A 15,188-nucleotide genomic window follows, 5' to 3' on the forward strand; every position below is an offset into this window, starting at 1 on the left:
GGAACCCCCCCTCTGTTCTGCTGCAGCTGGTCACACCCTGAGACACATTTTGTGAATGTCGTAGACTAACTGTAAATAGACTTTGAGTCTGGCAACCAGTTAGGGACCTTCACACTCACCCCTGCCCTGTGTACGTGAGCGGCAGTCACACCTGCGGCGGGAGGGTTTCTCGCCTCCTGGGTCCCCACCCAGCTCGGCCTTGGAAGAGCACACGGTTCTCAGATACCAGGAAGGCTGTTGCAGGTCACCGGCATTTAACTTTCTTAAGCTCAAAACATGGGAACTCCCCGGAGTCTGTGTGTGCTCAGTGGGGGTGGGGGGTGTGTGTGTGGGGGTGTGTGCACAGGTGGGAATGATCACTTAGTGATTTCTCATATTTTAAGCTTATTTCAAGGCAGAATTGAGAGAGACCTACCAAGCTCAGGGCCCAGGAGGAAAGGGGGACATTGGGGAATTGAGTGTGGTGACAGTTTGGACACCTGGTTTTGCCAATAGATGACATGAAATCATGGTGCCCCTTCCCCTGCCACCCCCCCCAGAGTCTAGCACAGAGCTTGTCCCATAGGAAGACCCCGGCTGTATTCGCTGAAGGAAGGAAGGAAGAACTCCTGAGTGACAGGCCTCCCTCAGTGCGGGCTCCTTGGTGAGCTGGACTGCCTTCCACCAGCCCCTCCTGGAAGCGTCCTCTCTGTTCTCATACTCCTTTCCTTCTCTCTCTATCCCTCTCTTTCAGGGCTTCGAAGACCCCAAGGACAAGTGAGTAATATGCCCTTCATTCCTGTTCCCCAGCCTGAGGGATAGCCCCAGATTTGCCTTACAGCTCGGTTGCCCCGCACGGTCTTGGCTGAGTGGCCAGAGCCCACTGCAGCTGATGGAGGGGCAGCCGGAGCCCACCCACAAGTACATGCGCACACATACGTGTGCACACACGACTACACACACGCACGCTCTGCGCATGGCTGTGTGCACGCACACACGTGCCTGCAGCTCTCAGGAAAATGCAGACCTTGCACGTTGGTCGCCGGGCCCCCGGCCACATCCTAGTGCCCTAAGGGAATGTCCTCCTCTTTCTCCTCCACATCCCGGTTCTTGGGGGCTGACCCCACTGATGACTGGGTGTCACCTTGGGGAATAGGGCTTTGAGTTCAGCACCCTGATCATGAAACCCATTTCCCAGGGCGTGCCCAGAGCCAGGTGAAAGCTCTCACAAGGCCTCTGTGAGAGCAGCCTTGCCTCCCGAGCTTGGCCTTCGTTTCAGGATGATGGCACAGCTGGAGAGTGAGGAGTGGAGACTGTGACCTGTGGGGAAAACAATTAAACCTTTGATGATCAGTCATATTATTATACTGTGATAATATATCAGTAGAGTCAAAAGCCTTATTGTCAGCGAGGCCCTTCAGCCAGCGGGTCAGACATGGGCAGTTTTCTGTGCACGTGTGCTGTGAAGAGGGGGCCTTGGGTTCCTGGCCATCCTGGTCTCAGTCCCAGAGTCCCCACCCCTTATTAGGGCCTTTCTGATGGCCCTGGGTGCAGGGGCCAAGTCGGCCCTCTAGTGGCGCCCCCTGGTGGTCAGCCTCTCTTGGGTCTGCGTCTCTTGCTCCCCAGGAACGCCCAAGAAAGCGCAAACCCTGAGGACGAAGTGGACGAATTTCTGGGCCGTGCCATTGACGCCAGGAGCATCGACAGGCTGCGGTCTGAGCATGTCCGCAAGTTCCTCTTGACCTTCAGGGAGCCTGACTTAGAGAAGAAGGTACGGCACCGTGGGTGGGAAGGAGGCCCTGGGCAGGACCAGGGGGAGGAGGACAGGGCAACAGACAGCTCCCTGCCTGTCCCCGTCACCACGGAAAGCGCCCTTTCTTGTCAGTGTCACCTGCTCTGATGCCACACTGCTCAGGAGCTAGAGATTTTAGGGAGACTTTCATGGTCAGAAGGGGTAAGTCTTAACTTCCTCATGCCTCTGTTTCCTTATCCGGAAAATGGGTCTACTTAACATACCTTCTTCACAGGGTCACAGTGAGGCTTAAACAAGTCCACGTGTGTAAAACACATAAAATAGTACCTGCCACGTAGATGTTCGGTGATGTTAGTTGCTATTCATTTTATTTTTATTGTTACCTTTATGAACGTTATCACCCGTGGACCTCCCAGCTGCCTTTGGCACACTGGCAAAAAGTCAGAAGGGGCAGTTGAGATCTCTCTGTCCCATCTCATTACGTTGTGACTGAGAGGTTGGGTGACTTGCTGGAGGCCACCAGAGAAGTCGTGACAGAGCCAGACCCGACCTCGGGCCTGCGAGGCCAACCTGTGAGGCAAACACTGTTGGCCAGCGGTACAGGGAACTGAGCCGCGGGTGCCCTCTCTGGTGACCTTGTGCTCGCACGGCCTCTGTTGGCGTAGCTGGTTGGTGTCGCGGGAGGAGCTGGGGCTGGGAGTCGGGCCCTGGGAGGTGAGCTCTGTGATTTGGGGGAGCCTCCTGTCCGCTCTGCGCCCGACGCGCTCCTCTGTGAAGTAGCAGCTATGTAGGTCCTGTTCCGGGGGCTCTTGCGAGGATGCGCGAGGACACCACGGACTGGGCGCGTGTCCTGGCAGGTAGATGGGGCTCCGTGATTTGAGCCAGGGTCATTGTGAATGACTCTCACGGTGACCCGACCTGCAGACCCAGTTCGGCTGCCGTCCCCACAGGCGCCACGTTACGGTACTCCGGGCTGGTTTCTTGAGCGCTGAGGCTAGTGCTGGTTCTCCCAGGAGCGGGCTGCCCGCATGTGCCGGGTGGAGCGGGGCTGGAGCACACGCGGCCCCCCTCTCACCCTGCGCCCTACCCTCTCAGTACTCCAAGCAGGTGGATGACCGATTCGGTGCCTACGTGGCATGTGCCTCGCTTGTCTTCCTCTTCATCTGCTTTGTCCAGATCACCATCGTGCCCCAGTGAGTACCATCCCTCTGGCTGCGGGGCTCCGGGGCGGGAGCGGAGCTTATGTAGGAGAGCAGGGGCGGGGGTCTGACCTGCTCAGACAAGGAGAGGCTTCCCCATGTGTCCTCGGTGGGACCGGGAAGCCACGAGTCTGATTCTCCCGTGACAGGGAGGTGACGTGCTCACTCCAGGGTGGGAAGCCTCTCTGGGCCTGGCCTGCTGCATGAGAGACTCCTCAGCCCTTTATCATCTCGCCCCCTTGTCACCCACCGCAGCTGCCCTTAAATCCCCGAAGTAGTCACCAGCTTCTGTGTGACCTTTGGTTCTTGCAAAAACATCCGCACATCTTCCAAGATAAAGGTTTTCTGCAACTCTGGGTATTTCAAAGAGTGGATTTCTGGTTCTGCAGGCTTCTCTCAAAGAGATATTCCTGAACACTTCCAAGGACTGGCCGTGTCCCTGTGAGAGGCCTGTGACTTCCGAGGGGACCACTCTGAAGTGGGCAGTGGGCTTTCGGAGATGAAGTGTCAGGTAGATAGTCACAGGGTCACACATAGACAAGGAGGATAATCTCTCGTGTTATCTTTGGGGGGTGTGTACATTTGTATATGCGTGTGTACGTGTATCTACATGCTTGTGACTTTATTGTGCAATATTGCAAACACACAGAAACGCAATGATTATAATCAGCACCCGTCCCCCAGATATAGCTTTTGTTGAGGTTTTACCATTGTTTCATCTATTTTTTTCTGATTATTTAAATTTTAGACAGAAGGACATTTTCCTCCTAAAAACCCTCAATATACACACCAAACAAAATTAACACCATTTCTCGGCAATCATGTAGCACCAAGTTCGTGTTCACATTTCCCAAATCGTCTCCAGACGTCTTCTACTCTTAGTTTATTCATAGCCAGGGTCTACTCAAGATCCACTGGCTGTGTTTGGTTGTGTCTCCTAAGTCCAACTGAATCTAGAAGAGTCCCCTCACCCCAGCACCTTCTACCTTTCATTTGGAAATCATTGTCGACTTACAGGAAAGTTACGGAAGTACTACAGAGAGTCTCTGTACGTCCTTCATCCGGTTCTCCTAATGTTGACCCTTGCGTAAGCGCAACGCAAGGGTCAACGCCAGGGGATTAACCCTGGAAGGACACTATTACCTAACTGACTATAATCTAATTCCGTCAGTTGTCCCTAATGGCCGTTTTGTGTCCCAGGAGCCAGTGCATTTCGCTCCTCTTTCTCCTCAGTCCCCTCTGCTCTGTGACTCTTCCTCAGCCTTCACTCGTCTTCCGTGGCCTTGGCGCTTCCGAGGAGCGCTGGCCCATTAATTTGTAGAATGCCACCATGTGGGTTCGTCTGATGTGTTCTCGCAGTTACGTTGAGGTTATGCGGTTTTGACAAGAATCCCACAGAAGCGGTGTGTCCTTCTCAGCGCGTGTTCTCGGGAGGTCCGTGATGCCTACACGGCTCACTACTCAGGCCTTTACGTTTAATGACACATTGTTGCAGAGATGGCCCTTACGTTTGTGTCTGCTGTGACTGTCAGGATACCCCAGATGCCGGCACCAACTCCATGCTGGTTGTGCACCTAATGCCCATTGCCCCCCCCCCCCCTCACGCTGAGGTGGTGCAGAGCTGGGGGGACTGTGGGTCTTTATTGACCCAAGACCCCATTTTTTCTATAGAAATGGAGCTACAGGTATAAATAGGCGACGTATTCTTTCTGTCGCGTTGCTGCCCCCGATAGTCCGGTCAGCCTGGGTGCCTATCCCCCTGCCTCTGGGCCACTTGCTTCCCTGTTTCTGCAGTGTGGCTTGTGGGCCTGCTCTGCCTGCAGGGGCTCCCTTGCCCCGGCCACAGCTCCGAGCTGCCAGGGCATTGACGGAAGTCTTGCTCCAGCAGTCCTCTGTCTACGGAAGCGTTAAAAGCTACTTTAAAGGTCTTTCTTTCCCTCTGAAGAGAGTTCTCTACCCTTGTTCTGTTTGTTTAAGGCATCTAAGTGCTGGCTTCTGAGGGAGCCTGGAACAAAGACGCCGTTTGAACACCTCTCTAGAGGTATTCACCTGCCTTGTCAAGCCCTCTGCTTGCCTTTAACCTGCTAACAACGCCTGGCATCTCCAGGCCGCTCTCACTCCCTGAAAGGGAAAAGGGATTTCTGTGGCCTCCCGATATGATGGGGTGTACCTTAGCCAGCCCCTGCCCCAGGAAGGCTGACAGAAGGTTCCAGATGGAAAGTCACTGGCAGCTCTTTTGTCTGAGGATTCTGGCCATGGTGAACGTTAAGATCACCTGTGATCTGCCTCTGGAAGCAGGGACAGGGGGAGTTCCTTGCATTTTCATGTTGAACTGGCAAGCTGAGTAGGACTTGTCGTGGGGCCTGGCAGGGAACAGGGTTTAGGGACTCTGTTCTCCAAAAGGATATGTCACTGCTGTTTCTCAGAGTGCCTGCTTGGGCTGCTGACAAATGCATTTGAAAATGATGGTCATTTATCCCGTTTTCAGCCTTCACAGTCACCTAGTGAGTAACTGCTTGGAGGGAATAACCAGGTAGATTTTAAAATAGGTCCTTCCAAGCGAAGTGAGGTCAGTCTGTGGATAGCTAAGAATTAGGTAAGATATGGAGCAGGTGACACTCGCTTCTCCATTCAGCCCCCTGCAGGCTTCCGCTCTGTGCAGGGAGGTGCAGGGAGATGGCAAGGACAGGAGCCGGACCATCACGGACGGGGTCCTGAGTCACTTCACAGGGCTGTGTAAGCCCTTCTCAGTGAGTCAGGGGCTAGAAAAGAGTGGCCAGTGGGTTCAGGGGAGCAACTTCTCTTTCCTTCCAGAGCCTTTCAGAGCCCCAGAATTCCCCATCTCCTCTCTTTTTCCAGCTCCGTGTTCATGTTGAGTTTCTACCTAACCTGTTTCCTGCTGCTGACGTTAGTGGTATTTGTGTCCGTGATCTATTCCTGCGTGAAGGTGAGTCTAGCTCGCACCTGAGCTCCCCGTCGTCTTCTTCCCTCCCTTCCAGCGCACTGATAGGAGCTCCTCCCAGGAGCCCAGGAGTCACACTTGGGATCGGGGTACATGAGGCTGGGGCACCACTCTTGACTGGCATTGGCAGCAGGCTAGATGGCAGGGGGTGCTCTGTCAGTGGAGGCTTAGTGGTATCGGCTATTTTAATCTGCCTTTGCAAATCTTTGCAACGAGAAGATCATGTCGCTGCCTCTCCTGTCTGTCCCCTTGGTATCAGGTGGGATATAGGAAGGGCACCTCACACAAAGCCTAGCATGGAGCAGTGGTCATTAGACATTTGAGAAAATGAAAGAGTGAGTATGGAAGAGAGCTCTCTCAACATCCCCTTCAGTGTCCTCACGTGCCTGGAATTGGCCCTGGAGGGGACCAGAGGGATGATGGCTTTTGAGCCAATCATCATAGAGATGAGGAGAGTGGGCCAGAGTGGTTCAGTGTCTCAGACAGGGCCACACAGCCAAGAATGTGGGCATGAGGCCCTGTTCTGTGTTTCTCTCCCTTCCCTCCTCTTCGGCATGCTGTGTCTCCCTACCCCCAAGCCTGTGTCCTTCAAGGGGACCTGGCCACAGCCATTCTGGTCTGCGGTGGAAGCCACTCAGGTCCACCTTTGCCTTGTCCACCCAAGCCTTTCCCTCCCTTCCCTAGTGGTTTTGGACTTCGTGACAGGCCAGCCTGGTCCCAGAAAGCACTCTGTTCCCAGGCAGGTACGAGCCCCTCCAGCTTCTGCTGGAACCACTTCTTTGCTCCTCCCCTCACTCACTGGAGCCAAGTCCCAGAGCCAGAGCCCCAGGCTCTGCCATCACTCTCCACATACACCGCCGTGGGCACCACATTCTTCTTCTGGAGGGATTAGACCTTGGGTCCCCTCCAAAGTGCCCTTTCTCTCTCCACCCTCCAGCAAGGTATTTCAGTAGACTGGAAATTGTTTCATTACTTAACGGTCAAGGTCTTGGTGGACTGATTGTCAGAACTGGAAGGCCCCCCTGGGAATCACCTGAGCAGGAGCAGAGGGGGGCACCCAGAGAGAGGCAGGGTGGGGCCAAGGTCAGTTGGCAAGTTGAGCTATGGGCATGGCCAGTTCCTTCACTGCATCGTAGGATTTAATCCTGGTTCCCAGCCTCTCCACCAGCTCCTTCCTCAAGGCTCTGTGTTCATCCTGCCTTTTGGTCTTGCTGTTGTCATGCTTCCCCGCCCCCAGCCTGCTTTGTCCCCAGAGGGCAGGTCCACTTTCTTCATCTCATGCCTATTGAAGCACATGGTACATTCACAGCAGCCAAAAGGTGGAAACGACCCAAATGTCCATGCACAGACGAATAAACCAAAATGGTGTATCTCTGTGACGGAATATTATCTCCCATGGAAGGCAGTGAAGTTCTCACACAGGCTACAGCACGGACGAACCTTGACAACATGCTGAGTGAAAGAAGCCAGACCCGAAAGGAAGTAGATGTATGATTCCCCTTATACAGAATATGTGGAATAGGCAACCTCACTGAGACAGGAAGTAGACTAGACGGTCCCGGGGTTGGCAGAGAGCGGACGGAGAGTTCTTGCCTCACGGTGCAGTGTCTGTATGGAGTGAGTGACGGGACGGTCTTGAACTGGAGCATTTCGGACACGGAGTGGTGATGGAAGCATAGAATTGATGCCACTAAATTGTACGCTTAAAAATGGTTAAAATGCTAACTTGACGGTACATATGTGTTACCACAATAAAAGAGGTCACAACAACCGAAAACAAACAACAACAATAAAAAATGGCACACCAGAGTTAAAAGGGCGTGGTAAACATTCTATTTTGAACATCCGGAAGAATCCTCTCTGTTTTTAAGCTATCAACTGAGGCAAAGTCAGTGTCTGAGGTACTTCATCAGCTTATTCAAGTCAGAATCAAAGCTGCATGTGGTCTACAGTTTTGAAACTGGAACCTAGATTTCTCTTTCCTGTTAGCTGCTTTTCCCGTTAGCTACCCCGACTTCACTGGGTTTGTGTTCCCTGACTGGCACGTCTGTCTGGGGGTAGGGGAGGAGGAGGAGAGGGAGGAAGGCTCATTTCCTCACCTGCACTGGCCATTTTGAGTTCATACTTTGGTCCAGTGAATTCTTTTTGCGACTGTTCGAGATTATTTATGAAAATCATTCCTGGCTCCTTGTGTTTGATTGAATCTATCTATTTTGTAATCAGCGTCACATTCAATAAGCTTATTTTCCATTCCTTTATCCAGTCCACTGGTTTTTCTGACGGTTCTGAGGAGGCCAGGGTCCCCTCAGGGGAGGCTGGGGAAGGCAGAGCCTGCCTCCCACCGCCACTCCATCCCTCGCCCCTCCACACACACCCCCTCCACCAGGGGAGGCTGCTTCCGTCTTATGGTGTAGAGCTTCTGTAAACAACTCGTTTAGGAAGAGAGTGCTCCCTGGCTTATCAAGTCTGGCACCTGCTGATTTGGGCCAGGAGGCAAGTGGACTCTAATACCCACTCGGAGGTCCTGTCTGCGTCCTTCTCCCCTGTCCCCCACCTCTGATGCGTCACCTTCTCAGCATTTCCCCACTTTCCGGGAAGTGGACCCCAACCTGAGAAGTTGTTTGTAGTGTTGGTTCCTCTCCTGTTCCGTTATTCTTTCCTCCTCCGTGCTGCGGAGGAACTGTTTGCACACGAAGACGAGAGGGGGTAATTGTCCTTTGGCGTCTGAGCAGCAGGGCCGACTGTCCTCGGTGTCCACACCGCGCGCGGCCAGTCCTGGAACACCACCGCCCACACCACCTGCAGGCAGACGGACTGAGTGTTGATTTTATCACCTTTTCAGGTATGGCCTGAAGCTGACCTGACTGGAATTTTCCGTGTCCTTCTGTTTTCCCTTTGAAAACACTTGCCATTTGCCAGAACCCAGACATCTCTCATCTTCCTTCCGCAGTGTGTCAGGAGTCACGGGTGGTGGCTTTTTGATGAGATACGACAGTTCCTAAGTCACCTGAGGCCGGGCGGTTCTGTCAGCCTTCCTCTATTCTGTTTGTTGTCCCATGTCCCCAGAACAGCATGGACTTACTTGCTCAAATGTCCATACTTGACCCTTTCGGAAGACAGAAATGTGAGGAAGGTGTCGACTGAATTCGTCGAAATCAGCCAACGTAGTCGTGTTAGCTGTCAGGGAACGGCGCCTGGGTCCTCTCTGTGGGAAGGTGTTCGGAAACTCGCTGCCGAGTGCTCTGATGGCCTTTTCGTCCTGGGCCTGCTTGATCTTCTCCCGACACAGCGCGGCCCGGTTCACACTCACACCCAGATGTGCGGCTGACCTGGCGCCCTGGTGTCCTGGTCTCACTGCTCCAGAGCACCTGCTGCCCACAGGGCCCCACTGTCTCTGGGCTGCTTTGCCCTAAGGCTCCTCCCTCAAGCGCTTCTTTTCTTCTGGGGCCGGTCTGAATGAACATCTGCACACGTCCGTCACTCCTCCCTTCCCTCGGCATCCGTGCTGACCTGGGCACCAGAGCTGCTTGTCTTAGAAAACGCCATGCTGAATCCCTCCTTGCCATCACACGGGGTCCACAGACTCTGGGAATCTCAGACTGGAAATGGCTGGAGCAGTGAAGCAGCCCAGACACCCACCTGAGGTCGGAATCCCTTTACGATAACTGTGTGAGGATAGGCCAGCCTCTGCTTGATTACCCCTAGGGATGGTGAGCTCACTTGTTTTCCTGAGTATAGCCTCTTCCCTCTTCGAGCACCTCTGACTGTTCCTTCAGCCTCCCTATGGCTTCTGCCCCATCATCCAGTGAAGCAGCCCAGGCCTAATTCTTTTTTTTTATCCCCCCTAAGATTTTATTTATTTATTTTGAGAGCACAAGCAGAGGGAGAGGGAGAAGCAGACTCCCTGCTGAGTGGGGAGCCCCATGCAGGACTCAATCCCAGGACTCTGGGTTGATGACCTGAGCCGAAGGCAGGTGCTTAACCGACTGAGCCACCCAGCTGCCCCCTCTCCCATCAGATTTCATCACTTTTTTCATTTCTGCAATACCCTGACCCCACATCACAGACAGGGAACCAGGGCCGCAGCCTGGTCATTGATTTGCCTGGAGGCTTTCAGAGAGGCCAGGATCAAAAGTGTCCACCCCAGTCACGATTTATTAATTATGTCCCCACTCCTGTTTTTCATGTTGAATTGATTCAAATTAGTCAGACTGGGAATGTACTGGTTTGGAATTTATTTTTTAAAAATCAATTCTTTTTCTGAGCTGTAATTGTGAGTGAGCAGGCATTGAACAGTCGGTTTGCACAGGCACAATTCTCCTGCTGTAAAAATGGTCTCCAGGACCTGCGTGCACTGAGGTGTGTCCCTATGAGAAGACGTGCCCCAGGTGAAAAGTTTCGCCATCCACGCTGGTGTTAGTAAAGATGGGATTTAGGGCAAACATACAGATGAAGTTTTTGATTGCAGGAAATGAGATACTCTATAAATACCAGAGCAGGACATCACGTCTTCTGAAAATTTCAGAACAGCAATTCCTGGGTTCCTGCCTGAGGTTTTAAGGTCAAGAGCAGGTCTTTTTAAAGGGCGGCAAGAGGGACACCTGCGTGGTTCAGTCAGTTAAGCGTAGCGTCTTCCTTTGGCTCAGGTCATGATCCCAGGGTCCTGGGATTGACTCCCACATTGGGCTCCCTGCTCAGTGGGGAGCCTGCTTCTCCCTCTGCCTGCCGCTCTCCCTGTTTATGGTCTCTCTCTCTCTCTCCCCCTCTTTGGCAAATAAATAAATATATAAAATCTTTAAAAATAAAAAATAAAAGGTGACAAGAGTAATCAGCTTGTAGCAAGCCAATGCATTAAGTTAAAAATAGAGCTACTCTATGACCCAGCAATTGCACTGCTAGGTATTTATCCAAAGGATACAGACGTAGTGATCCGAAGGGGCACCTGCACCCCAATGTTTATTGCAGCAGTGTCCACAATAACCAAACTGACTAATGAATGGATAAAGAAGATATGGGATATAGATACAATGGACTATTACTCAGACACCAAATAGAATGAAATCTTGCCATTTGCAACGACGTGGATGAAACTAGAGTGTATTATGCTATGTGAAATAAGTCAGAGAAAGACAAATACCATACGATTTCACTCATGTGGAATTTAAGAAACAAAAGAAATGAACATAGGGGAAGGGTAGGAAAAATAAGAGGAAAATTGAGAGGGAGGCAAAGTATAAGAGACGCTGAACTTAGGAAACAAACTGAGGGCTGCTGGAGGGGAAGGGAGTGGGGGGAAGGGATAATTGGGTGATGGGCATTAAGGAGGGCACTTGATGGAATGATACCAGATGTTATATACAGCTGATGAATCACTAAATTCTACCTCTGAAACTAATAAAAATAAATTAATTAAAATTATATATATATACCCCCCCCCCCAAAAAAAAGGATCAATCATTCATTAGAACTACATTCTGGATTGGATTTTAAAAGTAGCCTGCGGTTCTTCTCCTGACCTCTAGGGGGCCCCCTGTGGGTCTCCTGGTCCCATCATCACGGGAAGCCTATGGGCAGAGCCTGTTCCCCAGCCACCTTCCGTTAACTCTACTAATAACCCTTGCCTGAATTTTACTGGCGGGCGCAAAATGATAAAGAAACCCTTCAATTGATGGATGGGATGATCAGAACTGAAACGATTTAAGTAACATGGGTCGGAGGGTAGGATGCAATGGCAAAATTTTAAGCAGACACAGATTAGGAAGCATCTGTCATAGCTTTTCAGAGTCAGCTCCTCAGGCTAGTGCCAGAACACTTGCCCCAGCTGTGAAACAGAATTCCTTTAATAGGAAACAAGGACTTTCATTCCTATTGCTAACAGAGCTCTTTTAAAAATGCAAATATTAACTAAATATTCTGTTGAATTTCACAGCTTACAAAGCACTTTAAAATGCTTCATTTCATGGAGTCTTCATAGCCACCTTGGGAGATAGATATCCCCCACGTATCGGTAAGAAAGCTGTGCCCGGAGCCCTTGATGCCGCCCCCGGGGTCAGACAGCTAGGAAGAGCTTGAGCAGAGCCTGTAATCAGTGCTCTATTGAGCTACGATTCACGTACAGAAGATTCACCTTCATAAAGGTGGGTGAAGTTGTCCGTTTTTAGTATATTCATGCAGTTATGCAACTGCTACCACTAATTCCAGCACACTGTCATCACCCTGAAAAGGAACCCAGACTTCTTAGCTGTCACTGTTTCTTCTCTGCTCCCCACAGCCCCCGGCAGCCCCAGACGCCACTTTCTGTATGAATTTGCCCGAAGTCATACAAGATATGGCCTTTTGAGATTGTTTTCTTTCACTTTGCATAATACTTTCAGGGTTCACCCGTGTCGTGCCATGTGACAATATCTCATTTGTTTTATAGCCAAATGATGTTCCCTGGTCTGGATATATCCCATTTCGTTTATCCCTTCATCAGTTGACGGACATTGGGGTAGTTTCCGCTTTCCGGCTATTATGAATAGTACTGCTGTGCACTTTTGTATACAAGCTTTTATGTGCACTTAGGTTTTTGGTTCTCTTGGGTAAATACCTAGGAGTATAGTTGTTGGGTCATCCAGTAACTGTGTTTATCATTTTGAAGAACTGCCAACCTGTTTTCAAAGTGGCTACACGATTTCACATTCCCACCTGCTTCTCCACATCCTCACCAACCCTTGTTATTACCTGACTTTTTGATTATAGCCATGATTCTATACCATGAAGTGGTATCTCGTGTTTTTGAACTGCATTTCCCTGATGACTAATGAGAAACGTCCTGTGTGCTTATTGGCCATTTATATAGATTCTTTGGAGAAATTCAAATCATTGTCCCATTTTTTAAATTTAAATTTAAATGATCTATTCAAAACATTGTCCCATTTTTAAATTGTCCCAAATTTTAATTTGTCTTATCGTCGAGTTGTAAGAACGCTTTGGATGCAGTAAACCTCAACGATGGTTTTGCTTTCTGTGGTTTTGGTCCCTGTGCTCAGCTATGGTCTGGAAGCGGTGATCCTCCTTCTGACGTATTGTGAGAAGGTCAGTAGGAGCCTAACGCTACGTCACAGTGCTGACGTCATTCCCCTCACTGCATCCCATCATGTAGGTGTTTTATCATCTCACGTCACCAGCGGAAGGGTGAATCCAATAAGATAGTTTGAAAGAGAGAGAGAAAGAGAGAGTTCACATTCACATAACTTTTATTACACGGTATTGTTATAATTGTCCTATTATTAGTTACTGTTATTAATCTCTTACTGTGCTTAATTTATAAATTAAACTTTATCGTGAGTGTGTAAGTGCAGGAAAAAGCATAGTATATATACATTTCAGGACTGTCTGCAATTTCAGGCCTCCAGTGGGGGGGTCTTGGAATAAGACGGATAAGAGGAGACTACCTTATTCTGGTTACAAGGCTGTTATTAGCTATATGGTTTGCGAAAATTTTCTCTCATTCTCTGGGTTTCACTTTCTTTTTTAAATATACATAATACAGAACTTTCCATTGTAACCCTTTTTAAATGTACAGTTCGGCAGCATGAAATGCACTCACATTGTTGTACAAAGGTCCCACCATCCATCTCCAGAACTTCGTCTTCCCAAACTGAAACTTTAGACCCATGAAACAGTAACTTCGCATTCAGCCCTCACCCCTGGCAACCACCACTCCACTTTCCGTCCCTATGAATTTGACCATTCTAGGTATCTCATAAAAGTGGAATCCTATCCTGGGGCGCCTGGGTGGTGCAGTCGGTTAAGCGTCTGACTCTCGGTTTCACTCAGGTCGTGCTCTCAGGGTCGAGGGATCCAGCCCCGCGTTGGGCTCTGCTTTCAGTGCAGAGTCTGCTTGAGATTCTCCCTCTCCCTCTGCCCCTTCCGCTCATGCTCACTCAATCTCTCTCTCAAATGTACAAATCTTTAAAAAAATAAGTGGAATCATCTAGTACTTATCCTTCGTGACTGTCTTCTTTCACTCAGCAAACTGTCTTCAAAGTGTTATCCGTGTTGTAGAATGGGTCAGAATTTCGTTCCTTGAGGCTGAATAATACCCCATTGGCTGTCTAGTCCCCATTGTTCGTCCATTCATCCACACATGGACACTTGGATTTTCCGCCTTTGGCCATTGTGAGTAACACCGCTGTGAACATGAGCCTGAAAACAGGGGTAAAAACTCTGCTTTCTGTTCTTTTGGGTGTATACCCAGAAGTGGGATTGCTGGGTCATACAGAGATTCAGGGTTCCGGTGTTTTGAGCTACAGTCATACTGTTTTCCCCATCAGCTGCAACATTTTTTGTGTCCACCAGCAATGCATAGAGGTTCCAATCTTTCTATAGTTTCACCTTTTTTTACTTTCTTGATGGTATTATTTGAAGCACAAACATTTTTAAATTTTGATGATATCCAACTAATCTGTTTTTTCTTTTTTCTTCTTTTTTGCTTATGCCTTTGCTGTTCTATCTAAGAAACCATTGCTTAATCCAAAGTCACAAAGATTGGCTTGTGTATTTTCTCCTACCAGTTTTGTAGTTTTAGTTCTTACATTTGTGTCTCTGTCCACTTCAAGTTAATTTTTGTGTGTGGTATGAGGTAGGGGCCCAGCCTCATTCTTTTGCATGCAGACAGCCAGGCGCCTCAGCAGCTTCTTTCCGCATAGAATTATCTTGGCAACCTTGTCAAAATCCATTGATCAGAAACGTAAGGGATTATTTCTGGATTCACTCTGTTCCATTGAGTGGAATATTCTGTTCTCTGTGTCTGTAAAGCAGGATTTTCATTGAGGCTTATGCTCTCCAAATCACACATAGCTTTCCTTCTACCATATAAGTGGGTTTAGTCAGAATGTCGTCTTTCTTACTCCAAAAGGAAGTGATTTTCCAGAATGATGCCATAGATTTGATGATACATGAACATAGGTGGGGGCGTGGCCCGCATAGAGTGTGAAGGCTGCCAGGTCTCTGCCTGCTGCTGTCCTTCCCTGAGGTCCTCCCTGTCCCTCTGCTGAACAGGAGGTGGCCTCGTTGGAGGGCTGGAAGGGTATTTGGGTGGAAAAGATCTCCTGCTTCCCAACACGCACACCCAGCTCAAAGCCCCACACCAGGGGTGAGCAGGGCACTTACTTGATGACAAGAACAGTGAAGGGTGGAGACTTGGTTTCCCCCTACTTGCAAGCTAGTGGGTGAGCCTTACTGTGTCATGGATGCTGCAGGAGACAGGAGACTCCTGGGTCAGAGGTAAAGGACGCTATGGCTCCTAGCA

At 50.0% G+C, this 15,188-nt stretch overlaps 1 protein-coding gene across 1 annotated transcript in view; it reads left to right on the forward strand.

The window, feature by feature from the left end:
• ADCY5 (adenylate cyclase 5) overlaps window positions 1–15,188 on the forward strand; it is a 145,768-nt gene that overhangs the window by 111,948 nt on the left and 18,632 nt on the right. Inside the window, exons 9-12 of the mRNA XM_026494912.4 lie at window positions 734–756; window positions 1,606–1,750; window positions 2,828–2,925; window positions 5,791–5,878. Coding sequence (XP_026350697.3) covers window positions 734–756; window positions 1,606–1,750; window positions 2,828–2,925; window positions 5,791–5,878 — 354 coding nt within the window. The remainder of the gene's footprint in view (window positions 1–733; window positions 757–1,605; window positions 1,751–2,827; window positions 2,926–5,790; window positions 5,879–15,188) is intronic.

Source organism: Ursus arctos, unplaced genomic scaffold (assembly GCF_023065955.2).
Source record: "Ursus arctos isolate Adak ecotype North America unplaced genomic scaffold, UrsArc2.0 scaffold_4, whole genome shotgun sequence".
Taxonomy (NCBI): Eukaryota; Metazoa; Chordata; class Mammalia; order Carnivora; family Ursidae; genus Ursus; species Ursus arctos.